This window comes from Teleopsis dalmanni, chromosome 1, assembly GCF_002237135.1.
Source record: "Teleopsis dalmanni isolate 2A chromosome 1, ASM223713v2, whole genome shotgun sequence".
NCBI classification, from domain to species: domain Eukaryota; kingdom Metazoa; phylum Arthropoda; class Insecta; order Diptera; family Diopsidae; genus Teleopsis; species Teleopsis dalmanni.
The window spans coordinates 43,415,446-43,443,319 of NC_051846.1; the positions used below are offsets into that span (position 1 = coordinate 43,415,446).

At 27.9% G+C, this 27,874-nt stretch overlaps 1 protein-coding gene across 2 annotated transcripts in view; it reads left to right on the plus strand.

Moving 5' to 3' along the window:
• The window catches only part of LOC119673379 (calcium uniporter protein, mitochondrial), a 151,703-nt gene that overhangs the window by 36,708 nt on the left and 87,121 nt on the right, over positions 1–27,874 (plus strand). For both annotated transcript variants that reach the window (XM_038084643.1, XM_038084644.1), the window contains exon 2: positions 25,791–25,857. In XM_038084643.1, coding sequence (XP_037940571.1) covers positions 25,791–25,857 — 67 coding nt within the window. The remainder of the gene's footprint in view (positions 1–25,790; positions 25,858–27,874) is intronic.

The window sequence follows — 27,874 nt, forward strand, 5'->3', positions numbered from 1 at the left end:
ACCATTTCTACATTTCTGTGTGTATATTATTAAGGAGTGCTCATTTAATGTGGATAAAAGGTTAAGTACCAAGTGTAATTTATTTTAAACAGTTTGAGAAAAGTTCAATTTTGTTTAGGGTTAATGAATATTTAAGTTTTATAATATAATTCATTATTGAAATTAAAAACACCAGGAGTTTCAGTATCCAAAAAAAAAGGGAATATGGTTACAATTCTGAAAAACTTTAGAATTTTTGTCAGTAAGAACTATATAAATATAATGCTATATAAAGTTACAATATAATATAATAAGTAATTAACTAATAAAGTTTGGAATAAAATTCAGTATGACTATATAATATTTTAAAAAACCTATTCAATAACATTTTAATTTTCAATTTAAAATTTAAAGTAAACTGCAATACACAAAACAAAATGTAAAACGTTTAGATATTGAATGGTACGAAGATCTGTAATTAGAACAAATTGATATATATCTGGTTGCAATAATACATCAATGCGGAAAGTACCATCATTAAATAAACCCAATCACAAAAGATAGTAACGTAGTCCAACAGTTAAAACATACAAAAATAGAAAACATTAAATTAATTCTAAAATACGAAGGCGCCCAGCGAACTACAAACATTCTTGCAAAGTCGCAGCAGTGGAAATAATAAATTTACATAAAAATTGTAGATAAAACTCAGCGTACAATTCAAAAACCTCCTATCCAAATCTATACAAAATTACAAACAAAGTAAAATCGCAACGGTTTTCTAGCTTACTGAAGAGAATACGATTCTCGTTCTTCGTACCTTGGCAGAACAAAATAAGAAAAGATAGTACAAGAAACAAACTACAAGTTATTATCCAACATGAAGTCGGTAAAAGCCAAATTGAATGGTTCGGTAATGTGTCTTAAAAATGCAAAGGTCTAGATCTCCCAAATGTGTCGTCGGAATAAAACTTAAAAAAAGAAGAAGATTTCTTGGACATATAAAACTAATATTCAAGAACAAAATGAAATACAAACAATGAAAAGAATAAGAAATCTGATGGATGAATTTGGAAAGTGATTCCGCACCATTAAGAATGCAAGAGATTTTTCGATATATAACTTTTGATATATAATTAAAGTAACGAAAATATTAGAAAAAGAATGATTAGCTTGTGATTTAAATTAACCATTTACATACATAATTTTATTATCAAACTGTTAGCAATATACTATTTTTTACTAACTAATTTTAATTAAGCAATTTTAATTTTCAATTCTATCATCACATCAAGATAAATACAGCCGCTAAGAAATTAAAGAATTTTGCAATTGTCAATTACAGTCAAAGCTGTGCAGTAAAGTAATTAAAACTTTTGTAATTACATTACTCTTAATTTCTAACTGCAAGGTAATTAGAAGGAAGAAGAGCTATCGGAACTTCTAAATAATATCTATCAATTTACTAATTGCTTAGAAGTTCCAAACCCTGGCTACTTATACAGAGGCCCCTTAAAATAATTTACAAATCATTATATATTTCATGTAAGATTATTAGTCTTTATGATTCTAAAACTTATTTTTAGGCTTTAATTTACAGCGATTCAATAAAGACATATTGTTTGTTAAATAATAAAACTATATATCTATTCACATCCCATAAGAACAATAATAAAATCCAAACTTTATTAAACTTATCTGTAATTACTAATTTCACCCTTTATCCAAATCATCTTTTAATTGTCTGTCAATTCTGCCATCTAAAATTTCCCTAAAATCGATTCTCTCCGACTTTCAGAACTGAAAGTCGTATAATCATGGAATCAAATAAACAATTGTCTAATCCTGATTCACTAAGTAAAGTTTTAAAACCCTACACACATTATTACTATTACTAAAATCTATTACTTAAGTAATAGAGTTTCTGAAATCATTAAATATTTTTAATAACATAAATATATACTTCATAAAGAGGTTTTTTCGAACAGTAGTGATACACAACAACAAAAATTTATTTTTTATATTATTTTAGTAATTGAATTTTTGGCTGACCATACAGCTGTTTCGAGTATTGCCAAATACCCATCATCAGTGGTCGTGGAAATAATTCTTGTATTTATAATTCTTTATGTATTTATTTTTTGAGACTGCAAGTACCAGGAATAGAACTCGGGTCCTGCCAAATGTGAAGCTCAGAATGTGAAGCACCTTAACCAACTGATGCAAAGCCGTACTTGACTTTTTTGTAAATATATACTTAAATGTAAAATCCAAACAAAAAGTTTAAATAATGATAATTATATGTTAAAGTAATTTGATAATAATAATAATAGAAACAGTGTAAGCTTAACGCTACGACGCCATGTCATTTGTTTGTATATTTTAGTTATAATTTTTTATTGTATTTCAGCTTATAACAAACAAATAAATAAATATAAATCTGGAAGGATGTCTGACGTACACATATTTGAATAAACTTAATTTACCTACAAAGGACACAAAAGTACAAAGGGTATAAGAAAAACTACACTAGTTTCACTTCAAACAATTGCTTCAACCATTTTTAATTTAATCTATTGATTTTTGTATGCTACCCTTATTTTCTAGTATCTAATCATGTACTTTAGCTAACCCATTTTCAGTCTTTTTCAAAACTAATATCACTCGCACGTATGCTAGTCACTCCTCATATGAATATGATTGCTTTTATTATACTATTGGTAACATACTAATAATACGTGCGTATAACATACAATTGGTTACAAAAATGATTAATAATGTTAATGTAATTTTATATTATTTTCAAACTTTTGTCCTGTGGGAATTATAATTATTCCTAAAATATATATGTAAATACAAAATAAGCAAAGTAATGGTTAAACGTGCTTCAGTAGTCGATAGTTTATTACAAACTACACTTTTATTGTAGTTATACTGTGGTGGCTATTTTCATATAATTTTATTTCCAACATAAAACTTCTTTGGCTTACCACTGGGAACAATAAATATATTAACTATTTTAGTTACAATAAATATATCTCAACTATAATCATAATAAATAATACCTGATTATAATAGAATAGCCCAAAAATATCTTAATAGTTTTAATGGATTTAATAAAAATTTAAAAACAGGAGTTTTTTCCGTATTTACTTTAAGTACTATTTTTGGCAAGTTTTAATAAATAAATAAAATAACTATTGTATAGCTTTAAGTAACCAAAAGGTAAAAAAATACGAGGGCGGTTTGATAAGTCAGTGACTTTTTAAATTTCCCGCGCAGTTACTCTAAATGCAACAGTGCTGTAATCTATCAGTGGGCAACTTTCTAATTTTGAGCAAAAACTAGCTAATTTTACTCAAAGCAGTTATGTTTTAGAACGTTGTGGGGGATACTTCATAATGACGGTATAAATCTTTTGGATGACTTTTACATATACGAGTGCGGTTTGATAAGGCAGTGACTTTTTGAATTTTCCGCGTCGTTACTCGTTCAGTTAGTGTTTGATAGCCGTTCAAAGCAGACAACCTAGTGAATTTTTACGAAAATGGAAAAAAGTGAATTTCATGTGCTGATTAATAATTACGACCCCAAATCCACGAATTGGGATACGAACTGCTACCCCATCCAGCATATTCTCCAGATTTAGCCCCCTGCGAATATTTTCTGTTTCCAAACCTAAAGAAATGGCTGGGCGGTAAGAGATTTGAGTCCAATAAAGAAGTCATTACCGAAACAAACGCTTATTTTGAGAGCTTTTAGAAAACCTATTATTTGAAGAGAATAAGAAAATTAAATAAACGCTAAAAGGTGATTATGTAGAAAAATAAAATGTTTACTTGCCGAAAAAAAATTTGTTTTATTAAAAAAGTGACTGACTTCTCAAACCGCCCTCGTATTACAAATAAAACTTTTCATACGTTACATTTAACCACTGAATTATTTCATAAAATGTGCTTATTGAATTGAAGATGCAGGATAATATGCCACACCGACAGGATATAAAATTGCATGGTTAGCCGAGCTATAAATTGTGCAAAGACGACAAAGAAAAGAAAAATCATTTACCTGACCTGAAAATTAATATAAAATGAAATTTATTTCAACAAAAAACATAAAATAAATTTTCAAAATAGATTTTTGAAGATTTGTGTGAATATCCTTTTTTTATTATATGATATTTTAAAATCTTAGCTTTATGATTTATATGGTATGACATTTTCTGATTACTTTTATGACAGTGATGTATGATGAGTAAAATTGCCAACAGTGTCAATTTTTTTACTAAAATATAATATTAGAGAATAATAGAAATTTTCTTTATAAAAATTTTTTTTTAAGTTTTGTCCATATATTTAATACTTCATAAGTTTAAGAATAAAATTGAGTAGCCCAATTAAGCTGTAGCTTTTTGTTTTATTTGAAATTAATTTTAATTGAATTCACAAACGTGAATTTGATACTTTGAAATTTAAGAAGGTTCATATTTTTTAAATTTTACAATATGTATGACAATAATAGCCTACATGGCTTTAAGTCTGGCAATGATTAGATTACACAAATCTGCGTACTTACAAAGACTTTATTGAAAAACAAAAAGGTCTTTCTTTAGCGTATCAATAATATAGTAGAATTCATAATAGATATTGCATATTTGGTGATCGAATTAATACTACCCACATATATTATTTAAATATTATAGCATCTATTTATATTTAGATTATAATTTTTTTTACTTCTATTGTAAAAACTGGTTTCTTCTATCTATAAGTAAATATCAACAAATAGATAAACCTTCGTTTTCCTTTAAGTACTTTTGCGAAGTTCCATGGAATTAGGAACTGGATTTTTCAATTTTAATTCTACTTGTAATTTAGTTACTTAATTCCAATTTCTTATACTTATTAATTGGGTTTAAACAATTCCAATTGCACTTGTAATATAGCAACTTAATTCGCAAATCTATTCAAATTAAAATTTTTTTTATTTCTATTGTAGAAACTAATTTCTTCTATCTATAAGTAAAAATCAACAAATAGATAAACCACAGTTAAAAACTATATGTGTATGTTTTAATAACGTAAAGAATCATTTTTTTTTAATATTTTGACTTTAATATTTTGGTGTATTTCTTAATTTTCATATTTTTTAATTATTTTTTTAACGAGGTATAAAGCAATCGAAAGCTTCAACCCACTAAACTCACCCCGATGTCCGACGGTTAGCATTCTAGAGGTAATCGATTTCGTATTTTATCAAGACGCCATTCAGTACACGAAGCTGAAGTGTCTATTTTTTTGTCATTTATATTTATATTTCTTTATTTATTTATTTATTTATAATTTTTGTGTGTGTCTGTTGTGCTGTTGTGCAAGTGCTCTTATTGGAAATGCACTCCCTCGTTATACGAATTGTAGTAGCATTCTCTTTTAAATGAGAAATAGATAGTCCCTACTGTTCAAATTGTCAAAAATTAAAAACTATCCTGCCAGCTGAAAACAGTATAGATATTCCAATAGTTATAACTGGCAGAAAGCATTTCGAGACTCATCCATTGGATCCTAACTGCACCCACCACTTGCTAGGCTTTTATATATAAAACATATACATTGTTCTAATAAAATATCACTTGGACTTACTTGGACGTATCACTTTCATGAACATCTAACATATATATGTGTCGATATTAAAAGTATGTACTATTTTTTTCTTGATCTTTCATATCGATAAGGATTCTTATATGAGCACATCCGAATGCGTTGACACTTAGGTTAAAAAAAATTTCATAGAAAGTATTTTTCTATCGTTAAGGATATTAAGGTTTAAAAAAAGATTTAAGAAAAAGAAAAAAAAGATATATACATGTATATTATATTATTATGTATATTATGAGAATAAAATTTTGTTATTTACGCATTTCTTTGTTTTTCATTATTTGCTTTAAATAGCCAACTATATAATATTTCATAATTTTATTTCTGTTTTATTTTAACAATATTTTATCTTGTTTTTTTTTATTTAACCATAAATAAAGTTAAAAGCTCTGAGCAAAGATAATAAATTACTGAAAATGTATATGTTTTATACATTTGCATACTTGTTTTTAATTGTTCATAATTATTTTAATTTATAAATTTTACGGTAGAATTATTTTGACCATTTTTTCTTATTTATTTACAAATGTAATTTATAAATTATGCAATTAATTAATTTAATAGATTTAAAAATTACAATGAGGATATAATAAGAACTTAGCAAATAATTATATTTGGATTTTAAGCTATCAGTTTAAATTTAAATCGTTATATGTTATGTATTAATTAAATTTGTTAATATTTATTTATTAATCAATGTAAAATATGTTTATACATATTTCATGAGCTTTATTTATTATCATTTTTCACATGTATAAATTATGTGTTCAAATGGTATTAATTAATGAAGCATGCCAACAATAATGACATGAGCAAATTCGCACAAATGAAACCGTTGAAAAGGTGTAAAAATCATTCAACGATTTTTCTGTCAACAATTCGAGGCTCACATTATGCTTATTTTTAATCTTATGTCCGCCCATTCACACAACACATTTATGCATATATACATAAGAGTATATGAGTATAAGAGTATATGTGTGTACACAAAGAGCCTTTTGTTTTCATTACTAATTTGCCTTATTTATGCCTCTGTCGTCGTCTACCTGTTCAATGATGCATTCATGCCAGCAATTCAGCAACTGCAAATGTTGGAGGCTAATTTTTATCCCTCTCAGTTTAATGAGGTTTGTGTTTTTCTTTCAAAAAATGTTTTCATATGGTGAGCATATGTTGTTGTTGGGGACGACACACCAGTAGTGGGGTGAACACTGTATACACTGTATACATTTGATTTCATATTTTCTCGTGTTTGTTTTTGTTTTTGTATTTAGTTACAATTTTAATTTTGTGTGTAATTTAGCATGTGCTTTTTTTCGGTTTCTACCAGCTCAGTCCCCCAATGCTTTCAAACTGAACGAAAGCTGGCACACATAGCGTATGTGTGTTATTTTAACGTGGGCGGTGATTACGACGCGACAACTGCTGTTTTTTTGTCAGTGTGATGGTTATTTGGTTTGTTAGTAACCTACTTAATGAATATCCGTTAATGGACACAGCTCAGACACGTGCGTGTGGTAGCATATATGTGTGGGTTCTGCTTACTAATGTTTGGATATATTTGTGTTAACGTTTATTTTGTAAGCGCATGTTAATTAAAATTGGAAATGCAACCATCTACACACATACAAATGCAAATATGTACAGAATAGTGCTTTGAAAAGGACTAGCGGGGCTGAAGTTTAAATTATTAAAAAAGGTTGAAAAAGTAAATATTTTCTAGAAAAAAACTTTTTTGTGTTTCTTACTATAAACAAATTTATTAATTATAGTCTATTTATCTTGCATACTAAAAAATTTTTTAATTGCAGGCTTTTTATCTTGCACATAAAATATTAAAAATTATAGTGAAATTATATTATTAAACAGAAATGTGTGACTTAGTTAACAGACCCACAGATATATGAGGGTACTTAGTTGAGATAGATGAAGTAATAATTGAATATTTCCCTTGTATTTATTTTTATATATTAAATGTGTTGAGTACTAATAAATTTAATTGGATTCTTTGACAATTTGATTTTGTGAGGCTTACTTCATTGATTAATAATTTATTCATTTTTTATTAGATACTCATAGCAATAAATTATAAAGTGCTACTTCATATAAATCATTGATAAAAAAAGGAGTTGAACTAGAATATGTTAATAAAAATAATTCAACTGATATAGTTAAAGTTTCTAAATTGATATTCAATAAACTTAGACAAAATTGATCAGGTGCTATACCACATGAATTAATTAGAACCAGTAAATCATTCCACCCTGGGTTGAACCATTGTTTTGATATAACAAGTCGCAGGAGCTTTGGTAAAAAACCCTGGCTGATAATAACCAGGGTTACTAACATTTAAATGTTGTATAATAAATAACATAAATTAGAACATTTAAATAAAAAATGTTAACATAGTGACGATTTTTTTTTATTTTAACAATATGTTTTTATTGAATCACTTTAAATTAAAGCCTAACAATATGTTTTAGTATCTTAAAGACTAATAACATGACATTACAAATTATTTCATATAAACATACTATAATGAAATATAGGATTTGTAAATTATTTCAAGGGGCCTCTAAATAAGTACCCAGAGCTTATTTACCTGATATCACGGCGTATAATTTGAATTAATTAGGGTAATCTTTAGGAAAGCAGGATGGCGGGTCTATCATTCCGTTTCAGTCTAGAGAAATTTGCCATATTAGCAAGAGGTCTAGCTAGCGGACTTACATGGTTTTCAAGATTTGAAATATATTTCTGCCTTATTCTCTCGAACTCGACTTTAACTATCGGAACTCTCAAATCGAATGGAATTTTTTCATTTCTAATATACCAGGATACACCAATTATCATTCTCAAAATCTTTGCTTGAGCTCTTTGCAGGTTTTCCAGATACATTTGACGAACAGGCATTGCCATATAGCTGTAAACCATACATCCAGATTGGCTTTATGACATACATAGTGCCGGTTTTTTTTTATTTCCTTTTTTGCAGTAGTCATATTGGATGTAGTATCCATGCGATCTATCAGACAGTGTTGACACGTATTGAAATTGAAATTTTAGTTCTGTGTATTTAAAGAAGCTTCTGTGAAATGAAGTGTATAATAAAGTTCCCAAAAAAGTAAGATTCAAAAGAACTTAACGGGCGTAGTGTAGAGTAATTCCTTAAAAATTTAATGAAAAAGAGGAAAAAAAACCTATTGTTTATATATTGAATTTTAATTAAATTAAATTTTAAAATTTATAATTGTAGTTTCCCAAAAGAGTAAGATTCAATAGAATTATGTAGAATTATGTTTTATGATTTTCAAGTACTTAACGACAAAGAAGAAGAAGAAAAGAATGCAACTATTTACAAAACCCCAGGATGTGTTCTTGTAATTTTCAATTAAATATTGATTATAAATTTTTATTTAGAATACAAACTATTTAATTAATTAACCCCATCTCTGTGGGCGTTAAATTATAAATGTTTAAAAATTGTGGAAAATTAAACATTTAAAATAATTGATTTACGTTTTAAATTAAATAAACTAAAATGAAATAAACATTTTTTCCTTTATTCCAGAGCACAATTTCACAAAGTATATTTGCCAAGTTTATTACAAAGCATTTAAAAATTTAGTATGGAAAACTTTTAATTTCAAAAGTGCTCGGATATTTTTATACTAAAACAAATATTTACGTATGTGTACTTGTACACTTTTGGTTTTCCCCCAACATTTATTTTGCAAATATGCTTATAAAGAACAAAAACTATAAAAATAGCATCGAATATAAAAATAGAGTTAAACGATTCTACTAAAAATTATACAATTTGTTTTCATAAATGTTTTTGAATGTTTTTAGATGCATAGATGTTTACAAATTGAAACAACAACAACAACAGAAGTAATAGGAAACATAAACAAAAACAAAGAATGGAATATACTAGTAACGGAGCTTAGGGAATATTTTTGAATGAGTTTGTAATGCTTTGATGATTGTTTACTTAACAAACGAGGATCTTGAATTTGAGGAAGTTTGATTTCTGTCAGCCATAACAGCTTAACTTGTCTTTATACACAAAGGATAATACAATAGTATGCATATTCTGAAATTGTCATGCTCTGGGAGTGCTAAAAAGTTATTAAACTAAAAATGAAACAAGTTTTTAAACAATAAAGTTAAAATAGTTCTGGGTTGGTGAAAACTAACTTTTGATATTAAAAATGAAAAGCATGAAAATATTTAATATAGTGTGTACTTCAATTATCTAAGTTTTTAAGATATGATGTAAGATATACATACACATACAATAGTATATAGAGTATTTTTTAAATTTTAATAAAACAAACATAATTTGTGCAATCTATTAAATATTTTTTATTCAATACATAATTTTCTAGTATTAATGATAAAAAACAATTTCGGTCAATTAGCTCCTAAGAAAATATCTATTTTTAACCCCCAACCTTTAATATTTTCTTTAAATACTTTAAGACCATATCTCCGAAATAAAGGACTCAATATCAACCTTTAAGGCTGAAATCGTTGTAAACTTACTTACGTAGATCAATTTTTTTTAAATATTGTACTTACTCCAAAAGACGTAAATCATAGCATTGGGAGGCCCCTTTTTGAAAACAATACTTTAGTTAGCGAAAAATTATTTTAATAACTTGTCGATTTCTCTGACAATATAATGTGTGATACTACATCTATATACGTACTTAGTTTAGATAGTTAAAGTACTAATATAATATTTTCTAAATAATTGTTGTTATAGATCTAATATGATAATTGAGTATTAATAAATTTAATTGAATGGTTTTACAATTTTATATGGTATTTTATATCATATAATCTCAAAGAAAGCAAAAGTTGTGCACGTTCTCGTAATAATCGAATCTAACATATTAGGTTAGTTGTATTATTTTTCACCTTTTTCATTTATATATGGATACTTAAGATAAAGATAACTATATTATTTTGTTTAAATAAAAAATATATTTTTTTATTTCAAGGATTAAAAATGAAAATTAATAAAAAAGTTAATATTAAACAAAATACATCACAATAACGTTTTCATATCTATATAAAAATGTCACACTTATATGAACAGGCACTAAACTGCATTCATATCAATTATGAAGTTAAGCAGTTGACTCTGTCATGTAAGCAGTCAGTATTCAACTTAACTTATTCGGTCACTTGTATATATTATTAAAAAATTAAACATTAAAGTGCTATAACCAACAGCATCAAAATTGAGAAGGTAAAATAGGCACGTAATAAAAAACAAAATAATAACTCTGAAAATGTAAGGAAACTAAAAATAAGTTAGCAAAGTAATGACCTCCAAATAATAAGTAAATATATTTTGCTTATATATGTTTGGGTATTATATATATGTCTAAAGAATACATATTTATATTATATTTTATATACCTTTAATGAGGCTCTGCAAATCAAAATTAAAAATAATCTGGTAAAATTTTTTATCTCTGAAACAAAAATATTTTTAAAAGATGTATAAAACATGGTCGCCATAGTTTTTCAATATACAAGTATAAAAATACTGATTCTGGCGTAGAATCTAAATCTTTGAAGTGTGTCTTTTCTATAAAATTGGTCTACGAAAACTAAATAAATTTGAGTTCATATATATATATTTGGTTGTTTGCAATATAAATAAGAAATAAGCTATTTTGACATTTATAATTTAACATACAAACATATTTATTTTATAGTTACATACATTTCAACATAAGAGTGAGGATGTGTTAAGAATATTTTCATCATATATCTAAAAATATATTTTTAAAATATTGTAAATTATTTTGTGTATGATGTGAAAATTAAGCTAAAGTAAGGAACTGATTATGTGCCAAGAAAATAAATTAATTTTCACAGCGGTTCGCACATGTCTTTTTAAATAATTACGAAAAATTTTTAATGTCTCTTGACTGGTTAATACTGAATATGAATTTTTATTTCTAGATCATTGTTACGTCATTTATGTATGTTATACCTTTAAATTGACAATTATTTTAAAATTTAACAACGACGTGAAAAAATTACAATTAATAAATTAAATAGAATATAATTTGCGTAAAATAATCACAAAATTGACAAATTAAAAATTGTAAATGTTAATAGAATAAATAAGTCATACCTTATAGTTTAGCTATAGATTTTGAAGATACGTGAATTGATGGTATGAAATTTTTTTTTTACTACATACATTTTTACATATTCTTTGGAAGAATAATTTTGAATTTCCAAAGAAACTATTAAAGTGACTCTTTCTCATGTAAAACATATTAACCAAAATAATAGATAGACACCATATAAAAGTTCTTATTTATATACATATATAATAATATTTATTAGAATTTAATTATTAAATTAAATTTTTAAAGTCAATTATGATGAAAGAAACCATATTTTTAAATAGAAACTCCTTTTTTAATAGAGAGGCATTTTGAGCAGTAGTGAATTACAACAACAAAATTTTATCAATTTTATATTTCATTAAGTAACAATATTAGAAATTTATAACAATTTTCTTTACTCATATATTTTTAATACTTTATAATACTACAATTTTTAGATTTGGGTATTCTGATATATGAGTCAAGCTTCAGTTCAGTTTCACACATTCGTTCTTATTCTTTTATTTTTTTATATTTTACATTAATTTATTATATCTTTCTATGGAAAGCTAACAATAATTTTTGTAATATTTATACTAATATATAATTTTTTTCTATATTTTAACACAAGAAAATATTTTAATTACAATATAAATATGGATTTATTTATTAAGATTTGTAACACAAGAAAATATTTTAATTACAACGTATATATAGATTTATAGGATATAAGATTTATATAGATTTATAGGATTAATATAGATTGACTTTGTGATATATAATATATTTTAAGCCATCACATTTTATATTTCGATATAATAATTATTTAATGTTCTGTTCTGGCGTTTCCGTAGCTTTGTTTGCTCCTATACAAATTGTCTCAATTTCTAAACGTTCATTACGTTGTTTTCCATTTTTATTTTCCTTATTTAGTTTTTTATGCATTGCACTTTTTTGAGTAAACCTTTAAATATTATGATAGCACTCGTACTTTTGAACAATAAAATATAATAATAATATCATTAGTTATAAAAAAAAAATAAATTTATTTAAAATAGATTTTATTTTTGCTTATTCATATATTAAAACTTTTTTTTAAATATTTTTGATTATTCATATATTAAAATTCTCTTTTAAATATTTTTAAAAAATATATAAAAAACATTATTTTTAAAAAAGTTTTTAGCATTAAAATACAAGGTGAGATGAAAAAACTGCAACCAACTTCAGACTGCTGTCATTTCTAAACCGCTCGTCCCACAGCTGTCAGATTTATTCTAGTGACAGCTCATTATATTGTTTACAAGCGCACAAAAGCATTTTGGTGGGAATTTTTCAAAAAAAAAGTTATTTGTGATGGAATTCAAGCGTGATAGTGTGATTGCTTTGCATTTGGCTGGAAAACCACAAGTGGCTATCGTTAGAGCCCTCCAGCATTTAGAAGTGAATAAATGTTTTGTGTCTCGTACCATCGCTCGTTACCATGATACTGGTAGCGTAGCCCGACGTCAAGGAAGTGGACGAAAAAAAACAGCAACATCGGCAGAAATGGTTCGAAAAGTGAAAAAGCGAATTGAACGAAATCCGCGTCGCAGTGGACGAAAAATGGCTCGTGAGCTGAACATATCGCAATATGCCATTCGGCAAATATTGAAAAATGAGCTTGGACTAAAGCCATTCAAGTTCCAAAAAGTGCAAGATCTTACTGATGCGCAAAAAAAAGTTAGACTCGAAAAAGCTAAAGAGTTGTTTCGCTTGGCCGAAAGTGGTGAACTGCCGAATTTGGTTTTCTCCGATGAGAAACCATTCGTTATCCAGCAGTTTGTAAACAAACAAAATGATCGTGTTTACTTGCCAGAGAGGTCAGCTGAAAATTTGCAACTTCGGTTGGCCATCACAACTCAAAAGCCGGCCATGGTGATGGTGTGGGCCGCCATAACAGCCGATGGTCGCTCGCCGCTCGTATTCATCGACCGTGGTGTCAAATTAAATGCGCAAATCTATCGCGAAAATATTTTGGAGGGAGTTCTGAAGCCCTGGGCACGCAAACATTTCGGCCGCAGACCTTGGACATTCCAACAGGACTCAGCACCATCGCACTCAGCACGCGCCATCCAAGAATGGTTAAGAAATGAGGTTCCTCGCTTCATTTCCACCGCACAATGGCCACCAAAATCTCCGGATGCCAATCCGTTGGACTATTGTGCCTGGGGTATTTTGGAAAGCAAGGTTGGAACTAAAAAATACCAAAGTGTCGATCATCTCAAGCAAGCGCTTCGCCGAGAATGGGACAAAATACCGCAGAGCCACTTTCGTGTGATGGTTTCATTGGCGTTGAAGGCCATATTCGTGCCAAAGTGGCCAATTCGAACAAATCTAAACCGATTCTCAAATTTGATGTTATTTCCGACATTTTTTGCTTTCATTCAATAAAATTTAAAAAAAAATGAAAAAATTATGGCGTTTTACTTTGTTGCAGTTTTTTCATCTCACCCTGTATACTAAAAAAGGAAAAATTTTAACATTTTCTTTATGAATGTTCAAGTCCAAGTCCAAGTTTAGCTTCCAGCAGAAACAGGTTTATAGGGAAGTACTTTTTTTGACAATTTGTCAAACTGTTTATCGGTAAGGATAAAAGATTTATTAAAGTACCTAAATTCAACGATATGGAATTAGTTTATATTTTTTTATGAAGAATTCGATGATAAAATTATGAAAACCGAAATATCTGAATTTGAATCTTGTTTTAGTAGATAACGGATAATTAATGCCATAAAATTATGTAAAAAATAAAAATAATATTTGATTTAATGTTTAACTTTATTTTATTTTTACTGTATTTGAAAATACAGTCTACGCACTACTTACAAAAATATTCACATATATTAATATACACATATATAAATATATATAGATACAAAAAAAGGTAAATTAAGGTTCACTTTAAAATCTTATTTTATACGGAATCTATTTATAGTGTAAACTTACCCTTGATTTTTATATGCATCTGATTCAGATTCACAAAATTTTTATGTGCAAAGTTTATTTAAACAATTTGTTTAACACGTTAGGATATAAATTAATTTATAAAAGAATTTTATATTCGATTTAATGTTCATTATCGAATAATTGTAATATTTTTTCATCAAATCTTATATCTTTAGCTTATCTAACAAAATCAAATTTTATATAAAACACCTAATAACATTTCAATAATATTCTTTTTACTTAATTTTTCACATTTAAAGTTAAATCTCAGTAAAACGTATTTGAAACAATAAATCATATCATTCATTTTTGGTCACATTTGTGTTTATAATACATCAAACATAATAATTCCATAGGAGCTGTTTGATTTTCTTCTTTATAATAATTTTTCTCGAACCTCAAAGAGTTGATTTGAATTGCAAAAGCACTCACTTCCATATGTACAATCTGGGTTGGAAGATTTACTTGGTCAAATAATAAAAAATAAACTACTTTCTTGGTTTAAAAAACAGAAGAGACTCACAAAGTCAAGTAAAAAGGAAAACGTTTATTTATCCTTAAGATAAATAACTTCTGCTGTTTTCTCAACACTTGCCTATCATTTATTTAGCCCACATATTTCTTTAAGTGTACGAGGGAGGACTGCTGTTTATGACACAGAGAAAATTCTGAATGAAGTATATATTGTCACGTGCTATTTCTCAGTTTTGTGTCTTCTATTTATTTAAGTTTCATTATTATTTTTTTAATATATTTTATTTGGGTGAAGTTTGTTTAGGAAAATGAAAAAAGATGTATATCTCTTTGTTTGTATGTGTTAGAATTCCTTTGTGTGCATAACTAAAATAAAATATAAAGCATAAAGTATAATCTCGTTATTAAATCTGAACGTTCAACACTTCTAACACTTTCAACATCGTTATGCAGTCTAGTTATATTGTTTTCACTACTTTTTATATTTTTGACGTTGCAGTTTTAAAATAAATAAAAAAAATCCACAATAAAGCATTATAAAAGGACACTTGCCGCCATTCGCTTGCTATGCAAATTGTTACGTCACAATATAAAATGGAACTTAAATGAATGGTGTTCTGGTATGCAATTTCTAGCACTTTTTTGTTTTATAATTTTAACATTTTTATCACATTTTTTATTGCTGCATTGCACTTGTGTTAATAGCTCAAAAGCGATAAGTTAAAATAACTGCTGCCACTGCATATAATTATGTATACAAAACAAAACATGATAGGATGATGGGATGATAGGAGTAGGGGGAGTACGAGATGAATGAGGAGAGGCAATACATTGTCAGAACAACTCTTGCACTTACCGAACACAATGGACACTCACACCTCTCTAGTGCCCTTAACCTTTTTAATAAAGCGATTGTTAGCGTTAACTGCTATGAACTATCTGACTATCTGTGCTATACAAATACTGCGCTTGGCTTCGCCTATTGTGCTAACTAGGATGTTTGCTGACTGTAAGATACACAATTGTTAACTTGAAATGCTACTGCAACGACCATAAACTATAGAGGCATACTTGTATTTTGCTTAACTTGAGGCATGTGTTTGTTTCGGCTTTTATTGTTGTTAACCTTTTGTATAAAACGGAAAGTTCTCTGTTTGCGTTTTATTTATGTGAATTTTGGCTTTGTGGTATGCCGACATTTCATTTGCAATTGGCATTTTTCTTCTTTTGATATTTTTATCTGCAACATTTTTTTGTTTGTCGAAGCTACGTTAAAACACGCATTTTGTTTGTTAATTCCAACCATGGCGTATGGAGATGCTTTTGTATATGCCTATGTCAAAGAAAGAACACACAAACCCATTATGACACAGTTTTTTTTATTTAATTTTTTATTCATTTCATATATTCTTTTTTTTTTTGGTTATTTTGTAAACGTTGTCGACCATAAAATGTCAACCTTATCACCGTTTGGTGGCCTTTAACGCATTCTTTGGTTTTGCTATAAAATATGCAAACAATATATAAACGTAGATATTGTATATATTAAAATATATTTAACGGCTCATAACGTCCATTGCACAGGTAATATGAATTAAGATAACAACGCTATTTTTATATATGTAAGGATATATAAAAATATTTGTTTTGACTTTAAGCTCATTTATCTTTAAATTTTTCTTACCCAAACATAAAGTGGGGTGCAGACTATCATACTGGTATGTCATACGAGAGAGAAAAACGTCGTATGACACACAGGTATGATAGTCTGCCACCTTTACCAACGTGTTGGCGTGCTCACCAAAATTTTGGTGAACAGCTCTCGCATACGCGTTGTGTATGATAGTCTGTCACCCCTAACGATTCATACGTCATACAAGAGCATTTTTGCCTTGCAAATTTATTGTAAGCAGGTGGAATATGTAGAATTATAATATAAATTTAATATGTTTTTTATTATTTTATTATTAATGTATTTATTATTATTATATTTATTATTATTAAAATTACACTTATAAATTTGTGTTAAATATTTAATTGTATCTTAGTTAAAAAAAATATAAATTTTTACATAAAATTCTTATAAAAAATTAAAATACAATTAAATATTTTATGTAATATATTAAATATTTTATTTAATTTATTAAATATTTTATTTTCTTTTATTTTAATTTATAAACGATGATTATAAGTAAAATTTTTTTTAAAAAAACATCTATATATAAACATCGTTCAATTTATGATCTAAGCCCAGTAATAAAAAAACATATTGAAAATTGGTCGTAATAACAATTAATTAATAACCCAAATTTAAGATATAATACTTTGTATTCTAAATATGCTTTTCTTTATTAAAACTTGTTATTAAAATAAAAGAATTTTAAATATTAATAACCTTTAACTAACAAAAATATGGAAATGATCAAATTTCTTGAAAAACGATGAAGATATATACATTCTTATGTATATATATATATACATTATTTGTATGATCTATTTATGAAAAATTTCTTAAGAAACTTTACAGGTAGTGAATGAAATTAACTACGGTCCTTTACTGATCTTTTCATTTTAACTACTGTGCTTAATGACTAATAAACCTACAAAAAAAAAAGAATATGGATGCAGATAAAGCATTTTTAGATGCTTTCATCGAATGTTAATAAAAGTAATCGCTGTTTGTGGGATGTCCAAAGCTGTGAATATAAAGATCGCAAAAAAAACGCGGCATATATAAAATATACAAAATTATAATCAATTATAATATTATAAGCAAAGCACAACCTATACGTTAACTATCAATTTTTTCAATTTTAAAATTTTATTTTAAACACACAAATTTTCACAGCACTACCCGCAAAAGCACTCTTCAAAAATTTTGCCTAATCTTGTGTGTCATACCTGTTCAAATTCGGTCGCTAGAAGAAATTTGAGCAAGAGAGAGCGCAACTCGTATGACACACCAGTATGATAGTCTGCACCCCACTTAAAGCGTTTTAAACTCTTTTCTGATAATTTTAATGCATACTTTTAGGACGTGGAAAACGCTTAACTCAATACTTGTGGAACTGTTTCAAGTGTTTATCAGCGGTGAACAAAATAAATTTCTATTTATTTACGATCCGTTTATTTGCGCTAATGTGAAAAAAAATTTATTTCTTCGTTGAAACTATATGTATGTATATATATATATATATAATTTGTGTCACAAAAATGCATAAGAAGGTGTTTTATGGAACAGCTATAAATTTATTTCTTTTATATCTTGAGTAATGGAAAAAACTATAAAATTTCGCATAAAAACATTTAATGGATTAAAAGTTTATTGCTTTGATAGTTCATAAATATTTGAATTACAGTATTTAAAATATTTTTAATATTTACATATTATATTATATGTCTGAGTCAGATTATTCACTCCTATTTGACTCTTTATTTTAGTAGAGAGAATCATTTAGAATAATTTTTTTTCACTACATTAACTCGGTTTTCGAGATATCTAGCTTCAAAGTTGTAAACTGTTAGTTTTTGTAATCAATATAATAATTTAATTTCAATAAAATAATTTTAAATAATTAATTAACTCTGTAAGTTAAGAAAAACACATGCAAGATCAGACTGTGAAGACAGTGTTTTTCGGAATCATAAGCGTATGTTGCTGATTAACTAATTTGTGATGGACATGCAAGAACTACAGCATATTTAACAACATATCTATTTAAGTTCATGATTGTAATAACCAAAAAATTCCTTTATATGCACCAAAAAAAAAGATTGTTTGAAGACAATTCACCAACACACACTTCAGCAGTTCCTATAGCCAAGATATTTTCCTTAAAAAATTTAAAAAATCAGTTTGAAAATTAAAAATTTGGGACAAATAAAGAGTTTATATTTGTTGTAAGTATACATTTTGCAAACGCATTGGTCTATTTAGAGTAGAAATATCGGAAAAGATTCTATTAAAAACTAAAGAAAGTCATTTGTACATCAAAGCTACATCAAAGAAAGCTGTAATGTTGCCATTTTTATTCAAATCCAAGCGGTAATTAATGCCTTTCAATCTCTTATTGTAAAATCAAAGCTAGTTAGAGAATATAGTACAGAAATTGGTAAGCTAAACTGGCTTGTTGACATCACTCTTATCTGGGTTGTCAAACAAAGGAACACTGAGTTGAACAAAACTACACAGTTTGAATGCATTGGCGCCTCGCTAGATGTATCCCTAGGGGTATTATTTTATATTCTCTTTGAGATCGTTTAGAGAAGTACTGACCTCTTTAAGTTGCCAATAATTAATAGAAAGTCCTTAGATCACGTGTAGTTTCCCGGCTTACATGGTCTTCATATAGCAAGACCAGATATCATTAAAAAGATCGAGTGTATACTGCAAACCTTACTTGCAGTTCTCTCTGGGCACAGGTTCCTATACATGTAGGAACGCACACAGAAAAACTAAGAATCCTTTTGATACTCATTGTAGAAGTTATGGAAACTTACAGTAAAAAGAAACAAAAATAATTTTTTTTATGTAAGCCCAGCTTTACATAGAAGAAACAGGCTGTTAGAGAAGTTTGTTAGACCGTTTATCTATAAGAACAAAAAATTCGGATTTATAATTCAGTTGTTGTCTTCAGTTGTCTTCATATAGCAAGACCAGATATCATTAAAAACTCATTTAAAAGATCAAGTGTATACTGCAAACCTTACTTGCAGTTCTCTCTGGTCACTGGTTCCTATACATGTAGGAACGCACACAGAAAAACTAAGAATCCTTTTGATACTCATTGTAGAAGTTATGGAAACTTACAGTAAAAAGAAACAAAAATAATTTTTTTTATGTAAGCCCAGCTTTACATAGAAGAAACAGGCTGTTAGAGAAGTTTGTTAGACCGTTTATCTACAAGAACAAAAAATTCGGATTTATAATTCAGTTGTTATTATTATTGATATAAAGATTTTCTTTTTAGAACATGCTTATACATATATATGTAGGAATGTTTATTTAATAGTTATTTATTTGTTACAAAAATCCAAGTTTATAATACAATAATTAATGTTCGTATTGTAAATGTATTAGTTATATATGTAGAAATGTTTATTCAACAGCTACTCATTTGGTACAAAAATCTAAGCGCACAATCGACTGACTACAACGACAACTTACTACCGACTCCCCGCTACCGACTTCTTCATTCTCCTTGTTCCCTTTCTGCCTACATATATATATATATTATAGTATTAAAACAAAACTAAAAAGAATAATTCAATATATTTAGAATATATATACAAAATAATCTTGTTAAAATTAATATATTTCAATCCATAACAATAATATTAACCTTTAAAACATTAAAGCTTCAATTAATCTATATTCTATTAATATAGATTAAATTAGGATTCTATAAATCCTTAAAACCTTAATTCTGCTATTTGTATTGACTTTTAAAATCATATCATATTGCGTAAAATTATTATTATTTTTTTTTTTTTAATTATTTTTAATTTTCACAAAGAATAAACCCAAAATTAATGTTTGAATACAGTAAAACTTTTCGAATGCTCTTAATACGCTAGTTAGTTTATCCTTCTGAATAGTCCACTCATATGAAAAGCAACCTTTTAAATACAAAGGATGTCGAAAAAGACTCTTGAGATATTTATAAAATCTTTACATAAATTTTCTTTTGTGAAAACTTTTCGAAGCAAAACTTGAAATTTTACACAATGACATCCCTTCTTTTAGAAACCGCATGAATAAAACTATTTGACAATGCCTTGCCTTTCCTCTCCACAACACATATTTATTTTTGAAAATTTATATATTGTATTTTTCACTTTATAGTTCTATTGTATACTTTAAGTTAATTGCCAATAGAAGTAGTTTCTTTAGGTTTTCACACAAATTTAGTGGTTTTATAAGTTGAATGGAGAGTACTTTATAGGATGCTGCTGTCATATTAATACTAAAAGTATAAAGAAATTAAATAAACTGAATTATTATTTTTCTTTTGGGTATTAATTTTACAGATGATAAAGTAACGGAATATTCTTTAGTTAAAAATTGTATACCTGCTTGCTGTTTTGTATCTCGATTCCAGTACTTATATATCCACAATCGTTAAAATGTGTACTTCAGTCATTTGTGTCCTTGATTGATTTCCTTTACATCCTATAATCCACAATTTACCGCATTCAGCAAAACAATATCTCAGCATCTTGTTAACATGAAATTTAATACTTGAAACTTATTTTTCCAGTTCGTATAAAAATAAGTATTTCACACACATTTGATTTATTTACGCGGCTGATTGAATGCCCGAATAGCCCGAATTTTACCGCAATCTATAGAGTTAAATTGGCAGGTGAAATAAATTTTTCAGTGATATTGAGTTATGTTGCACTGCCAAGACCAATTTTACAACTTTACAATTTATACATATATACATTTACATATTATCCTTTCATATATCTCTTTCATTACTTTCCTCTGTGGATATATATAGAATTTTTATCACCATACGAATGTGTGTACATTTTTTTATCATTTTTATCTGATTTGATTTCGCTTGGGAGCTTTTAAATTTAATTGGATTTTCTTTTCGTCCCTCGATACATTTGTGTATGTGAAAGTAAGGCTTGGGTTATATATTATTCACCTGGCATAATAGGCGTGGTGAGCATCAGTCAACGATAACGTTTTTAAAAGAAATTAAAAATTTATTAAATTGCACGGCTTAATGTATTAAAAAATATAAATCCACTTTAAAGGATTTAATACTTAAAAAGGATTTAACTTGTGCTCATTAATAAGTTTTTAACTAAAACTTTTTTAAAGAAACCAGAAAGTTTATTTTTAAGCAAATGAGAGCAGTTGTTTTTTAACAATAAAACGATAAATAAAAAATTTCTTCTAAAATAAAGTAAAAAAGTTTCTAATTTAATTTTTTTCTCTTTTTTTTTGTGATTGTTTAAATTTCTTTCACTCAAAGTTTGTATACTCATTCATCTAATATTTCTTAATATTTTTAAGTAAATATTTAATTTGCAGTTTAAATTGCTCTTCTTGAACTCTTCAGATGCTTTTTTCAGAAATGCATTAAATAAAAAATTAAAAACAAATTTGTATCCTTCAACTGTTTTGCTCCTTGTAAAGGAGACATACAGCAAACAGACGGTAATAAATAACAAGCCTTCCCAGTTTTTTTTTGCTGATGGATCCGTAATGGTTGCCAAGCATTTAAAGTTAGAAGCTTCCGTCCGTAACGAGTATTTCGAGTAGTGCTTTAGCCTATTTTTTGGTGAATAGCTTAAAAAAATTTCTAAACAAATTCAAATAAAAAGTTTCTTCTTTCACTGGTGTTTGGTCAGAATCTAATTTAAATACTACTCAGTTTCTATGGTTTCCTTTTTTCTTTTTTTCTTTTTGTAATTATTATCACACTTATACTTTTTTTATTCTATGTGTCTACATACCTACTATGATGGATATATATACAAGTTTCCTAACCAAATGGCATGAATAGAGAATATAATTCTAGGACCTAAGAAATAAAAATTTTGTATGGAAGCAGACTTCTTTCTAAATTTTTTCCAAAGTAAAAAAAGAATAACAAAAAAAATCTCAGTCATAATCATTTGTAACAACTGACTAAATATGTTTATATGACAAGCTATTCAAATATTTAAGCTCTAATATTTTTGATATTATTTACCTTAGTGGAGTTGATCATATGCTCCTTCCTTACATACAACTCTACCTTAGTGGAGTTGATCATATTCTCCTTCCTTCCTTCCCTATTCTCCTTCCTCCTTCCTTACATCTCATGTAGGTTAGGTTAGGTTCAGAAGATGCGTGCTGACAGTTGTCAGCATTTCCACTCGGAGACATATATTATCCATTGTGATGTCCCCAAAAATTATGCCGGGAAAAGCGAGTTGCTAACCTTTGTTATCATTGCTAAACCATTTAGTTTTCCAGATGAATTTGAAGAGATCCGATAAGTTTGCTATCGTTATTTCTACCAAGTCACTGAGAAAGCGATCCTCAACACAATGAAGTCGTCTTTTCTGCAGTCCTGGGCAGAGACACAGGTAGTGGTTGATAGATTCTACCTTCTCTTCATCTTGGAAACTACTGTATAATCCACTTGTTGGAACTCGCCACTTTTGAAACATAGGCGAAATGGCACAGTGCCCCGTTAGTACTGTATTAAGTATACGAACTGCAGGTTTGCTGAAGCCTAAAACTTTTCGTTTTATTTTTGTCGAAATCAGGCCATAAGGTTCTAGCGACCTCACAGTCTTTGCGGTTAGCTCATAAATAAGTTAGTCACCGTATTGGTAATATCTTCTATTATCTTAAACAGTTTACATATCGGTATTTTTATTGATAGGTCAGCCTCTCTTGTATGCAGTTCAAAACCTCTTCTGACCACCTCATTTGTTAGTTCATTCTCTTCAATATTGTTATATCCAGGAACCAAGCAAAGAGAGACCTTGTTACGTATGATGCTTATCAGTTAGGTGCAACATTTTAATACAATCTTGGATTTAACCATTTTGGATTTAATTGCTCTCAGTGCGGCCTCATGTGAGGATTATGTTGTTTAATTGACTTATTTGAACGAGACCCACTTGCTTGTTATGGCGGTTTTGTCATTAGAATTTTTAATAATAATTCTGCACTGCTTTGCATTTAAACAATTTATTAATGCACATATTTCACATAAATAACAGCACTATAAAACATAATAAATCACTTCTATGCTGTTTTCTAATACTATTACTTCGATGTTCCTACAAGAAAATAGAATATATAAGTAACATTGTATTATCACATTCAGATGTACTCATACATTGATTTTAATATGTGTCTTAAATAGAAATTCGATCGAAGTCCAATAACATACATTAGTTGAAAGTGAACGTTTTTATAAATTCAAGCATATCTGGCTTTAATTTAGCTTGTATCATCATGTGAAAAAGTCTATCTAAAATCAAAAAATATTGTAAGATAAATCAAAGACCTTAAAACTTTTTTAAATTAATAGACCTTACATATCAGGATGTAAAACTATTACTTTCAATATAAAAAATATTTATTTGGAGGGTTTCAACAGATATATTGGCCCTTCTATCAATTCAACTATATGAATCCAATCTCGTAAGGTAGTCTTATAATATATAATTCAAAGGATAAATGTGCTATGCAGTGGAGTTATGAGCGGAATTATACCATGTCTTGATACCCTCATGTCCTAATAAACTTCAATATTTCAAGCACAACTAGTTGCCATCCTTAGAGCCAGTTTTCTTTATCTAGATATGTACATCCAGAAGAATGAAGCTTATATTTTCTCAAACAGGCTTATATAAAAATTATTTCTCGTTCAAAGTAGTAGTTTCAAGTTACCTCTAGTTTATATGCTAGAAAAAAGCGGATCCAATGCTTTTTCGATTAAACCCTTTTTTGTAATTTATGTTGCTATCAGACGAAATTTCTCTATTCGTTTTTTTATACTTTAAAAGTAAAAGTATTTTTTTAAAAGTATTTTTCGGTTAATCATACTTCCAATATCCAAGTGAAAAACGATATTCTTCAATTCTAAAAAATCAGAGTTTGTCCCTTGAAACAGGATAATTATTAAAATTAGATAATTAGAATTATTTAAAATTATATTTTCACAACTTACTAGATTATGGATAACAACATGGACACAGACGTGGCATTCATATCTCAACTCCTGTAAAATATGTTCATTGCAGCCCGAAACATATAATGTGCCACTGTCCAGATTTATATAGATCTAGACTTAAGCCATATGCTTAGGAGTGAGTCTGGCATTCAGCATTGTGTTCAGTTAGTTGCAAAATGCTTAATACTCTTAACATGATTTCATGGAAAGTGAAATCAAAAGTGTTTTCTAATTAATGGAAGAAACTTGTACTTCCTGCTTCTTAATTTTTATGTATTTTCGATTTTTTGGTGCTGTTGCTGGCACTTAAACTTTGGTTTATATTAATACATGATTTAAATTAAGTTAAGTATAAATTAAGAAATTTTCTTTATAATTGTTATGAATTCAAATCAGTAAATTTAATTTATAAATAACATAACGTTGATGGTATGTATGCGTGTGTACCTGTTTTGGTGCTTCATCACCTTGACTCTATTTTACTTGTGAACAGTTTTAAATACACTAAGTATAACTGAATACGGGGGCTTTATGAAATGATGGAACTGATGTCTTCGTAACTGTCTGTGTTTATTAGGTTTCGATGTGTTTTTAGGTTGTTGACTGTTGGATAATTGTGACTGTCACTTGTGTTTAAAAGTTTCAGTGAACAGTTTTTCCGGATTTATCAAAAATCGCAAAGAACATTATATTTAACGGTTTAATTTTAAATTCATGAACTTTAAATGAAGTTTCTTACATATTGCAAAATTTTTTTCTTATCAAAAACCTTTCGTTACTAATCTACTGAAAATTAAATTACGAATAATTATTTGTAAATCATAAATATAACAGAAAATACTTTTTTTTCTTTCCAGAACTCATGCTACATAAACGGGCGAAATTACTGCTCCGACAAATCCCTTGAAGGGATTATACCCTCAGGTAAGACTAACAATTTGTATTGCATTTCATTGCATGTCAAAATATAATATTTTAAGCTACTTTTTGCGTAAATACAATTCCCATTTCTTTACGTACTAAAGTAATCATCCTTTATTCTTCTTATTGTTTTGCCAATGACAATTAATTTATCAGCATAATGCTCTAATGCCACTGCATTGCCAGTTGCAAACTATTTACAAACAAGAAAACAATCGATAATGTAGTACCTACATATGCCGACAAAAAACCCGGTTTGGATTGTGGATTGTGGTTGAACTCGAAAAATAATTAAGCCACATGTCACTGGTTTAAGTAAATCCTTAAATTAATTATTTTCATTACATTTTTTTCAGAACTTTTATTGGTAAACATTTTTAACTTAATTACATATTTACTTTGGACAACTTTTGGCATTGCATAGATATATGTATATATATATATAAATATTTTAGTTCTTAAAGCAATATTTTATGTTTTTTATTAGTTATACTTCGTTTAAGGAAATAAAGAATTTCCATATTGTAGTCTAAATTTACGACTTTCTTTCAATTCTTAATTCTTGAGCTTACGGTCACGCAATTGTATTTTATTTTTGAGCATAAATATATATGGTATATATTTATATATAATTTAACAAGTTTGAGTATATAAATTATACTATAATTCTTATATATATGTATGAATCATTTATTTTATAATATATTAAAATTAAATAAAGGAAACTTGTATTATAAATTATGTCCCTACACCAAATCGTTGCACCATGCTTAGAATTTTTATGGTTACGTATGATTTATTGAGCATAATTTTGGATATAGACTACACTAATTCTAGCGTGCAAATTCATTGCTGTATTTTGTTAACAATATATCATTTCTACTATTGTAGTAATCAATTTTACTGACATCACATCTACAAGATTGTTCATGCTCCATTTTCATAACAGTATGCCAATTTACATTTGGGAAGATAAATCACTGACACTTGCTAATTTTATTTGTCACAATAGTTACTTTTGTTTCTGGTATATTTGCTTTAATGCTTTATCATCATTTTCTATTATTGCTTATCCATTTCTGTGTTGTTATCCTCATTATTGATCTCCTGCTCGACACTTTCAATTAACTTTTCAAAATCTTTCGTTGGATCATAAACTTCGAACTCTTCAAATTCGATGTCGTCATATTTGCGCTTTTCAAAGAGACTTTTGTCATTGGCAACGTAATGCCGTACTACGGTTTTATCTAAAATGGACGTAGTTGTTAAATTTGTTGTATTTGTTGTATTTGTTGTTGTTGCATTTAAGTTTAAATTTGAATTTGCCTTTTCATCCTGTTGGTAAATATCGCTGCGATGTATTTGCACTGGCACAATTATTTGTGTTGGTGATGTCGGTGTACCGGCTGCTGTTGCCGAATTGTTGGTAGTGTTTATTTTATGTTGTTCAGCTTTTACAATTCCTATGGGTTTTTCCGAGGTCATGTCAAAAATTTTGCTCGTATCATCATGATTATCACTGCTCAATGGCAAATTGGTTTCAAAAGTTTTTGTCACACTTTTCACTACACTTACGTCGTTATATGCAGTAAATTTGGGCGTGTTCTCGGTCTGATTGCTAACATTATTAAAAGAATTTTGTGTGAGGATTTTCGATGTGTCTTTGGTTTTATTGATACTGGCATTTTGTGTGGTTTTCGGTTGTTGTGTTTGTTGTTGTTGCTGCTGCTGTTGTTGGTTCTTTGCCATTGTAAATGCTAAGTCGACATTTTTATTACGGCAAATTTTTATCGTTTCAGTATGGGCAACACCATTACCATTACTATTGCTGTTGGTAGATTTTTCTTGGCCATTCGTGGTTGAACGGTCATCATATGCTGTGCTCTCAAATATTCTCTGTATATGTGCAATATCCATTTCCTTTTTATCTAAATCTTTATGATTTAAAGTTTCAGTGCTGCTTTTAATTTCATTATTTTGCTGCATACTTTCAGGTTGTTTTGACATCACATTTTCCGTC